This window comes from Tupaia chinensis, unplaced genomic scaffold (assembly GCF_000334495.1).
Source record: "Tupaia chinensis unplaced genomic scaffold, TupChi_1.0 Scaffold148801_1, whole genome shotgun sequence".
Lineage (NCBI taxonomy): Eukaryota > Metazoa > Chordata > Mammalia > Scandentia > Tupaiidae > Tupaia > Tupaia belangeri.
Window position 1 is genome coordinate 183,489 of NW_006208648.1, and position 10,159 is coordinate 193,647.

General features: G+C 43.6%; 1 protein-coding gene across 3 annotated transcripts in view; it reads left to right on the forward strand.

Moving 5' to 3' along the window:
* NSD3 (nuclear receptor binding SET domain protein 3) overlaps nucleotides 1-10,159 on the forward strand; it is an 86,691-nt gene that overhangs the window by 21,297 nt on the left and 55,235 nt on the right. The window contains exon 1 of one of the 3 annotated variants that reach the window (XM_027769150.1): nucleotides 264-430. The exons of the other annotated variants lie outside the window; for them this stretch is intronic. Within the exon in view, the coding sequence (XP_027624951.1) occupies nucleotides 379-430 (52 nt within the window). The 5' untranslated portion in view covers nucleotides 264-378. Of the gene's footprint in view, nucleotides 1-263; nucleotides 431-10,159 lie in introns of those variants that run through there. 3 annotated transcript variants of the gene reach the window in all.

A 10,159-nucleotide genomic window follows, 5' to 3' on the forward strand; every position in this document is an offset into this window, starting at 1 on the left:
GGTCCCCCGCCTTAATCACCATGCCACCTGCTGGTCCCCACTATTTTTTAAAAAATAATTATTTAATTTTTATTCATCATTATCTTTTTTTTTTTTTTTTTTTTTTTTTTTTTTTTCTGTTTCCTTCTCTTTTCCAAGTTACAGATAGCAGGTATCAAAGAAAACCACAGTGGAAGATACACTTTATATTGTTAGATTTTTAATGTACTTCGTATATAGTTTCCTTTTTAAAATTTCTCTTCTGATATTTGATGACCTTCCCTGTAGGTTCCGCCGATCCTGTCTTCTGCTCCAACGCCAGAAGTATCCCCTGGTGTGAAATTCCAGGTTGGCGATCTGGTTTGGTCCAAGGTGGGGACCTACCCTTGGTGGCCTTGCATGGTGTCCAGTGATCCCCAGCTTGAGGTTCATACCAAAATTAACACAAGAGGTAAGAGAAGGCATGTTAGCTAAGAGGTGGGGAACAAATGTTAAATGTCGTATGTGGATATAAGAATACACATCTGTGTTCATCATTTCTTTCATATTCCCTTCTTTTAAAAGACCCTGATCTGACTGGCCTTTTATATCTTTTATAGCATATGGATAAGTGATGTCTTATATGAACTTAATAGGTGTTCGGCCCAAGCCTTCTTTGAACATTTTTATTTTAGCATCAACTCCCCTCTATAAATTTGATACGACATAGTAGTATTGCTTGAATTTGACTATGTAACAGAATCTTATCTTAGGCATGTTAAAAAAAAAATTAAGGAAAGATGTCCTGACTTTATTCCTTTGGGGGAGGGTGACCAAAACACATGGTTTGTGGTGTGACCAAAACACATGGTTGAGACCCCGGACAGTCAGCATCTGGGCAGGGCCTTGCTCAGTGGCGGGAAAGGTCTGAGCGGGGCTCTTATTTCTGGATATCCGCCCTGTGAGCTCACTCTGGTCTTGTGCTGGATTACTTGTTGTCTCTGACAGCTTCGCACCTATTTTATTTTTTATTTACTTATTTTTAGAGATTTTTGCTGTAGGGTGAGTGCACTGGCCAGAAAGAGAGAGAGAGAAAGAGACAGAAAGCAAGAAATCACCCCCCAGGGGGAGTAGCCACACCGCAATCTCTTCTCTTCCTTTCTCCTCTCGGGATTTTGGGCACACAATGCACATGCACCCAGTGTGAGTTTTAAGTCGCCGGGTCCAGGACTTGAACTGCGGTCGATGTGGGAGTCCAGCAATGTAACCATTATGCCATCTGCTGGTCCCTGCGTTTATTTATTTTTCTTTCACCCTACAGTTCTGTCTTGGTCCCTGTTCACTGTTTTTTTTTGTTGTTGTTGTTGTTACATAAATTAACCCAGTTATTGTAGGCTACTGATATTCCAAATGTCTGTGGAGCTTCTACTGGTTTTTCAGTTCCTTCAGTCTTCTGATAGCAGACTTCACTGCGACAGCCGAAGTGGTGTAGATCCAGGCACCACCAGCTACCACGTTCATGCAGAACCCACAGGGCCAGATCCCCACAGGCCGTCTCTTCATCTCAGTTTTGCCACAGAAGGAGCAAGTGTACTTGGCGTGCTGGCTGATTTCAGTTTTCTTCACCATATTCCGGAGGGAGGCACTATAGCGGGTCCCGTATTTACCGACGATGCCAACCTTGTTGGTGCGTTTAGCCATATCGCCGCCAAGTAGGTCCGAGCCCAGAGAGCCCTGTTCACTGTTGCAAGGAGAAAAGCATCTCCTTTAATCTGACGAGCCAGCTTTGTAACGGGATCAGCCCTCTCCACGACTCTTGTGCCAGGAACCTGCCTCAGTGTGGATTGCCAGCCGACCCGAGCTGCTCTGCCGTCAGTGTCGTGCTGACGTAAGGCGGGGAGCGAGGAGGCATGGGGGAGAAGTAAGAAAGCACCAGTGCTGAGTGTCTACTTCAGTGCAGGCTGCTGTGACGAGCAGCTCTCCGAGTGTCTCTTACGTAGCCTCATGACAGCAACACTGTGACATAGTAGTGCTTTCAGTGCTGCGTTCCAGATCAGCGCATGGTCTCCAGTTTAGTTCCGTAACCTCTCCCTTACTTTATATTAGAGGAAAAACCATCGAATTCACCAGTCATAGGGAGTGGGAGAGACTGTCCTCGTTCCTCTCTTGTGTAAGGAGGGGGTGGGGCCAGTAGCCTCTGAGATGTGCTGCCCTGATCACCTGTGGTCTGTGTGTGGGAAAGAAAAGGACACTGCATTTCCAGGGAGCCCATGCCTTTTAAAGAGAGCCACTCGTGCCCGCGTCTGGGCCCCCAGAGTGCTCTAAGAACGTATACCATGTGAGAGTCGAGCTCCTTAGTCCTCTCCTCTTAGGAGAGCCTTCTTCGGAGATTATATAGAGAGTTTCACATTTAATTACTTTATGGAAACTTGCTAATTTCAGCTTTTTTACGAGATACAAATGAAAGCACAATTTGTGCCTCATCTGTATTTTAAAGGGAGTATTCAAATTTAGTTTTATTAATTAACCTAATCTGGTCTGATACCCACTAGGCAGTCTCCTCCTTTAGTCCTGGAAAGACTGATTTTGTTTATATTAACTACCAGAAATTTGCCAGTTTAGGTTGAAAAAGAAGCTTTTTTTAAAAGACAGGATTATGCTATACACCGATCCTCATGCCTCAGCCTCCTGAGTAGCTGGAACCACAACTCATGCCAGCATCATGCTTGCCCTTTTTTTTTTTTTTTTTTTTTTTTTTTTTTTTTTTTCTTTCATGAACCACAACTCATGCCAGCATCATGCTTGCCCTTTTTTTTTTTTTTTTTTTTTTTCAGGTTTGTGCCATAGAACAGGTGCATTTGCTGGAAAGAGACAGAAAGTGAGACATCCCCGCCAGGAAGGATGGCCACACTGTTGCAATCCCTTCTCCATTTTCCTCTTGGGATTTTGGGCACCCATGCACACGTGTCTGGTGTGTTTTAAGACGCTAGGTCTGGGACTCAAACCACGGTCTACTATGTGGGAGTTCAGCTATGTAACCATTATACCATCTGCTGGTCCCAAAATAGCTTTTCGAGATATAATTTATGTACTACCAAATTCACCTTTTAAAGTGAGTGGTATCTAGGGTAGTCACGGATCCGTGCAGCCATCGCCACCGTCTGATGTACCGACAGAGCATTTCCACCTCCCCAGCGAGGAGACCCAGATCCTTAGTCACTCCGCGTTCCCACCTGCTGCCTCAGCAGGTGCAGCTCCTTCTGTCTGTAGCTCTACTTGTCCAGCTGCCTTCTTTCACCCAGCACACTGTTCTTGGTACTCATTCACGTTTTCGCGTGTATCAGTGCTTTATCCCGTTTTATTATCAAATAACCTTCCATTGTGTGGTCACGCAGTAGAATTTTAAATGAAGTAGGTTTTCGGGTTTTTCCCCCACAGTTTATCTGAAAACCGAAAACACAGCATAAATCTTTTGTTGATTGTATTTTACACATGATGCCTGTGAAGCATTTCGTGCTGTTTCATCTAAGTCACACTGTAAAACTTGTCTTGATCATACATGCGGAGTCTTTCAAACGTCTGTGGAAAATGCAGCTTATGAAAAAAACTACATGGATTTCAATTTTTAGCATGAACTTCTTTCTATTCATGTTTCTGCAGACAGTTGCCCGTGTAGCAATCACTGGTCACTGTCACTAGCAGTCACATTCCTAGCACTGGGAAACGTGTCTAATGGTTTTCACATGCAGCGGTATAATAATTCTTTGTGAGAGCATGTTGAAAGATATTTTAATTACATTCCAATTTTAAGTTGTATTACAATGTTTGGTTTTATTTTAAGTTAAAAATTAGGGGCCTGCAGGTGGCGTGGTTAAGGGTGCTGGATTCCCATATAGCCGACCATGGTTTGAGTCCTAGACCTGGCAGCTTGCTTTCTCTCTCTCTCTCTGCCTCTCACTCTGTCCCTTTCTGGTCTAATTAAATAAGTAAATAAATGAAAGGATATTTTAAAAAAATTAAATCATGCTTTTTCTGCTATTGAAAATATTGGATGTTCATAGGGGAAAAGTAACACTTTCTATAAATTTGTATGGTGGAAAATGAAAGGTATTCATGATCTCATCCTCTGGATATGTAACTCACATTAAAAACTTAAAGGTAATTCTTTTTCTATATACATACTGTAATTAATAGATATGTAAATAAATTTTTTTGCTGAGAGTTTTAAATGGCATTCCATGATAGCCTATTGTCACTTTTTTTCAAAGAATAATTTATTTAATTCCATTTGTTATTGTTATTATTATTTTTTAATTTATTCATTCATTTATTTTAATTTGACCAGAGAAAGAGAGAGATGGTGAGATAGCAAGCTGCCACGTCTGGAACTCGAATCGTGGTTAACCATATGGGAGCGTCCAGCGCCTTAACCACCATGCCACCTGCTGGTCCCCATGTTATTATTATTTTTTAATTTGACCAGCGAGAGAGAGAGAGAGAAAGGGAAAGCAAGAAAGCAAGCTGCCAGGTCCAGTACTTGAACCTCGGTTGGCCACATGGGAATCCAGCGCTCCCAACCCCCACACCACCTATCGGCCCAGCCTATTGTCACTTTTAACCCCAGAATTTCTTTTTAATTACCAAAGGGTATGTGTGCTCACCAGCAAGAGAGCGAGCGAGTGAGAGAGAGAAAACCGCCCCAGTGGGGTGTGATCAAGCCACAAACCCCTCTCTGCCGTGTCTCCACTCTGTCAGGATTTTGAGCGTGCATGCCTACGTGCCCAGTGTATTCTTTAAGCCCTAGGGTAGGATTCAGACTGCATCCGGCTGAGTAGGGTCTGGCTTCCTGTGCACCGCACTTAACCTTTGAGCCACAGGGCCAGCCCAACTCCAGAGATAATTCTTTGTAATTTAAAACTAGATGGTATTATCTTTGCATTATATTTATTTATCATTTTTTAAAATTTCAGGAGGGTGTGTGCAGTTGTCGGACTGAGCAAGAGCGTGAGGGCCCTTCATGCGGACAGACACAGCACAGCCCCTCCCCCACCCTGCTCTGCTTCCGGGACTCCGAGTGCACCGGCACCCATGCTCAGCCTGTCTTTTTGTTTTTAAAGAATTATTTTGTTAATTTTATTTATTCATTTATTCATTTTAATTTGATCAGAAAGAGAGATACAGAAAGAGAAAGAGAGGGAAAGTGAGAAAGCAAGCCACCAAGTCCAGGACTCAAACCGTGGTCGGCCATGTGGGAGTGTTCAGCGCCCACCACACCACCTGCTGGTGCCCTCAGCCTGTTTTTCAAGCCACAGACAGAGTCCAGGACTGGAACCATGCAGTTGGCCATGTGGGGTCCAGCTGTTTTCACCACCACACCAGTGGCCGACCCTGCTTTTTTTTTGTTGGCAGGTTAGCTCAGTATTCATAGTTAGATGGGCTTATATCTTGATTTTTCAGGTTTTTTTATTTTTTAATTTTTTTGGAGAGGTTTTCGCTATAGCGTACGTGCACTCACCAGAAAGAGAGGGACAGAGAGACAGAAAGCGAAAAATCACCCCCACAGGGGATGGCCATGCCACAATCACTTCTCCACCATTCTCTTCTTGGGATCTCAGGCACGCACGCACACGTACCCGGCATGAGTGTAAGCCACTGGGTCCGGGACTCGAACCACAGTCAGCTACATGGGACCTCGTCATGTAGCAACATAGCCATTACGCCAACTGCTGGTCCTGATTTTTCAGGTCTTTAGATTTCTAGTTCACTCTTCCTTTATTGTGTTCCTGGCAGGAAACAAAGTGCTAACAAATAACAAAGTACTGGTTTGTTTCCTCTTGGTCAATGATTTAACAGGGAAGTTGAAAGCGCAGGTTAAATGAGATCGTGATACCTAAGAGTTTCGCTTTTCCTGCCTTCAAGTGTAATGTAATCGCCTTTGGGATCATGTTTGCTTCTGAAGAAATAACTCTGACTTTTGGAAACAGATTATGTCATAAATTCTCTTACCTGTAACCACTACCCCTTCTTCCAAGTTCATGTATTCGTTTAGATTGTATTTCTGTTTCTCCTCCATTAACCCTTGGAGTTTTGATCAGCCATCTTTCGTTTATTTTATAGTCAAGCAGTGTGTAGCAGTGGATCACATGTACGGCGCGGCCCTCTGAGATTCTCATAGGCTAGGCCTGTCGTCTCGCTGTGGGCTGTACCAGCCAGGCATGTGTGAGAGCATCGGCCACAGGCACGAAGCTGGAATTGCCTAACCACACGTTTCTCAGGACACGTCTCCTTGTTAGTGACACATGACTAATTAGATTTGTACTTGGCTCTTGTTTCTCAGAGGGGATGATGTGGAAATCAAAATTGTGTCTATTTCTCTTATCTCATAAGCTATTTTACATATGAAATTTTAATCTGGCTTCCAAATAATTCCTCAGAGAATCTCCCACCAATGTCTAGTACAACTAAAACTTAATCAAATCTGAAATAAAATATATTTTAGATAACTAAGTCCTTAGTTCTCTGTTGAAGTAATCATTTTTCTCTAGACTAGTGCTTTTTAAACTATTTTTCATAAAAGACCATTTAAGGATTTGTCTTTTTTCTTTTTAAGGTTTTTGCCAGTAAGGTGTGTTTGCCTGAGAAAGAGACAGTGAGGAAAGTGAGAGATCATCCCCCTGAGAATGGCCACACTGCAGTCCCGTTTCCTCTCAGGACTTGGCGCATGCACGCACACGCACCTGGCGTGATTTTCAGGCTGCCAGATCCAGGACTTGAACCATGGTCAGCCATGTGGGAATCCAGCACCTTAAACACCTTGCTGTTTGCTGGCCCTGTGTTTGTCTGTTTTAATTTTTTCGTTGTTGTTTGCTTCATTTTTCTCCTGAGAGATAAGGGGAGAGAGGTGCTCTTGACAAGTCTCGCTGCCTCCATCTCCCCCTGCTGCCATTACGCTAACTGCTGGTCCCAGCATGCTCTTTTTAAAAAAAATAAAATAATTATTATCTTTTAATTTAACTTTATTTATTTATTTTAATTTGACCAGAGAGGGACAAAGTGAGAGAGAGAGGAGTGGAAAGTAAGAAAGCAAGCCACCAGGTCCAGGACTTGAACCATGATTGACCATGTGGGAGTCCAGTGCCCTCAACGACCATGCCACCTGCTGACCACCAGAGTAGCATGCTCTTAAGCAGCACTTCTCAGATGTTGTAGTCCCAGAACCACTTACACCTTTTGTTTTTGTAAGTCTACTTCATTCTTCTGAGAGGGAGAGGATAGAGAAACAGAGAGAGAGAGACATTCCTAACAGGATCCTCATGCTGCAGTCCCCCTGCCTTAGCCAGCGCTGGAGTCACGGGCATGTGCATGGCTGATATTTTCAGGGAAACCTCCAGATGTGAGCCCGGAACCTTCCCAGAGCATCACAGACTGCGTGTTCGATCTGTTGTGATTTATTATCTGGTGGGAAGCATATGAAGATAATCCCACCTTACCCAGATATGTAACAACTGAAAAAGGCAAGAGTATTTGAATAGTTTTTTCAGATAATTAAGATATTCTAGGGCCAGCAGGTGACGTGATGGTTAAAGCACTAGACACTCCCACATGGTCGACCAGGGTTCCAGTCCCTGCCTGGTGACTTGCTTTCTCACTTTCCCTCTCTCTTTCTCTGTGTGTGTGTGTCTTTCTGGTCATATTAAAATGAATGAATGAATAAATACATTTAAAAATAAGATATTCATCTTTGATATTACATCAAAATTCAATAAACATGTAATCTGAAATCGTATCAATGGGCTTTCTGTCTTGTTACATGAAAATCCATTACACATTCCTTTGCACAGTTTTCTAGCATCATGCACTGGGCATTTAAAAACTACTGGCTTTGGGACCAACAGATGGTGTAATGGCTACATCGCTGGACTCTCGTGTAGTCGACTGTGGTTCGAGTCCTGGACTCGGTGGCTTAAACTCACGCCAGGTGCGTGTGCGTGCATGCCCAAGATCCCTACTGGCTTCCTACTTTATGTAGGTCTTTTGAACATTGATACATTCCTTTTAGATATTTAAAGAATTCTCATTAGTTAATGTCATCACTTTTTTTCATCATAAAATTCCTTAGTTATTGAGAAGCTGGCATCTCAGAGTCAGATACAAATTTTTCCAAAATTTTGCTTTTGCTTGAATATTATTGACAACAAATATTTTCAGTATTTGAAACTGAAAGTGTTTAAACAAATTCTTCAGTCATTCTTTTTTTTTTTAAAGAGAGTTTTGCCTTCGGGCATGTATACTCACCATAAAGAGAGACAGAGATAGTGAGAGGGACAGTGAGAACTCACCCCCAGGGAGATGATCATACTGCAACCCCTTCCCCTCCATCCTCCTCCCAGGATCTTGGGCATGCACACACACATGCTCAATGTGAGTTTCAAGCCCCAGGGTGAGGGACTCAAACTGTGGTCGGCCATAAAGGGTTCCAGTGACTGCTGGCCCCTCAGTCATCCTTTCAAGTAATAATGGTGTTCCTTGAAATAGTGGCCCATTCTCCTTGCCACTCAAACAATCACACATGCATTTTTCCTTGGGGTAATATTATATTTCATGCGTAGTATTTCGTTCATTCTCAGTTCTTCACATAGTTTTTTTTTTTTTTAATTTTTGGGAAAGATTTATTTATTTAAATTTTTTATTTTTATCATTACTTATTCATTTTATTTGACCAGAGAGAGACAGTGAGAGAAAGAGGGGGTAAGTGAGAAAGCCAGCCGCTAGGTCTGGTCTGTGGTCAGCCATGTGGGGGTCCAGCATCTTAACCACCACACCTACTAGCCCTAACACAGGGTATTGAAAGACATGTATTCAAGGCTTGAGGTTTAGTGAGGTGATCATTTCGCCGTTCCATGAATGGCTTTTGTAAGCCGTCCGTGCCGCTTGGCGGCGTATTCCTACAGGACGCCAGCGCGGCTCCGGGGACTCAGCTCGCCCTCGTTTGCGCTCAGCCGCCAGCCGTCTCACCGCTGTGGCTGTCACACTGCTCTCCGTGCAGATGTCCACCTAGTGGGAAAGGCAGTGTCTTAGGACTGCTGAGGAAGTCCTGCTGACCACAGGGCTCCTCAAAGAGTTTTAGGGGCTTCTCCCCTCGGGCTCCATGTCTGTGCCATATTTTGTATAGCTAGAAAAGCCAGCTGGCCAGCACTTGGCTTTTCTCTTTTTTTCTTCTTTTTTTTGTTTATATTTGATTGGTTTTTGGAATAGGGCACATGCGTTCTCCAGAGAGAGACAGACAGACAGAAACTGAGAAATCACCCCCTAGGCAGGATAGCCACTCCCAATTCCTTTTCCTCCATTCTCTTCCTGGAATTCTAAGCATGCACACACATGCATCACGTGTGATTTTCAAGCCATCAGGTTTGGGTCATGAACCATGGTCAGCCATGGGGGAGTCCAGCACCTTAACCACCACACCACCAGCTGGCCTCCTGTGCTTAGCTTTTGAAAATTGAAGAAAAAATTTTTTTGCAAACAAAACATTATTTATACTCAGATTTTATTTTATTTATTTATTTATTTATTAAGATTTAAGGCAAGTGGAGCCAGCAGGTGGCATGGTGGTTAAAGGTGCTAGACTCCCACATGGCTGACTGTGGTTTGAAGGAAGGAAGGAAGGAAGACAGACAGAGACAGACAGACAGACAGACAGACAGGGAGGGAGGGAGGAAGGAAGGAAGGAAGAAAGGAAGGAAGGAAGGAAGGAAGGAAGACAGACAGAGACAGACAGACAGACAGACAGACAGGGAGGGAGGGAGGAAGGAAGGAAGGAAGAAAGGAAGGAAGGAAGGAAGGAAGGAAGACAGACAGAGACAGACAGACAGACAGACAGGGAGGGAGGGAGGAAGGAAGGAAGGAAGAAAGGAAGGAAGGAAGGAAACTAAATAAAATAATTCCTCTAAAAAATTATTTAAGGCAAGTATAAATAAATTGGGGGGTCAGCCTGTGGAGTGGTGGTTAAGGCAGCTGGATCTCTTATGGCTAATTGTGCGGTTCTAGTCCCAAACCTGGTAGCTTGAGAAAACATGCTGGGAATTCTGAAAGAAGAATAGAAGTGGAGGGATTGTGGTGCGGCTCTCCCCCCAAGAGGTGCTTTCTCTCTCTCTCTCTCTCTCTCTCTCTCTCTCTCTCTCTCCGTCTCTCTCTCCCTCCC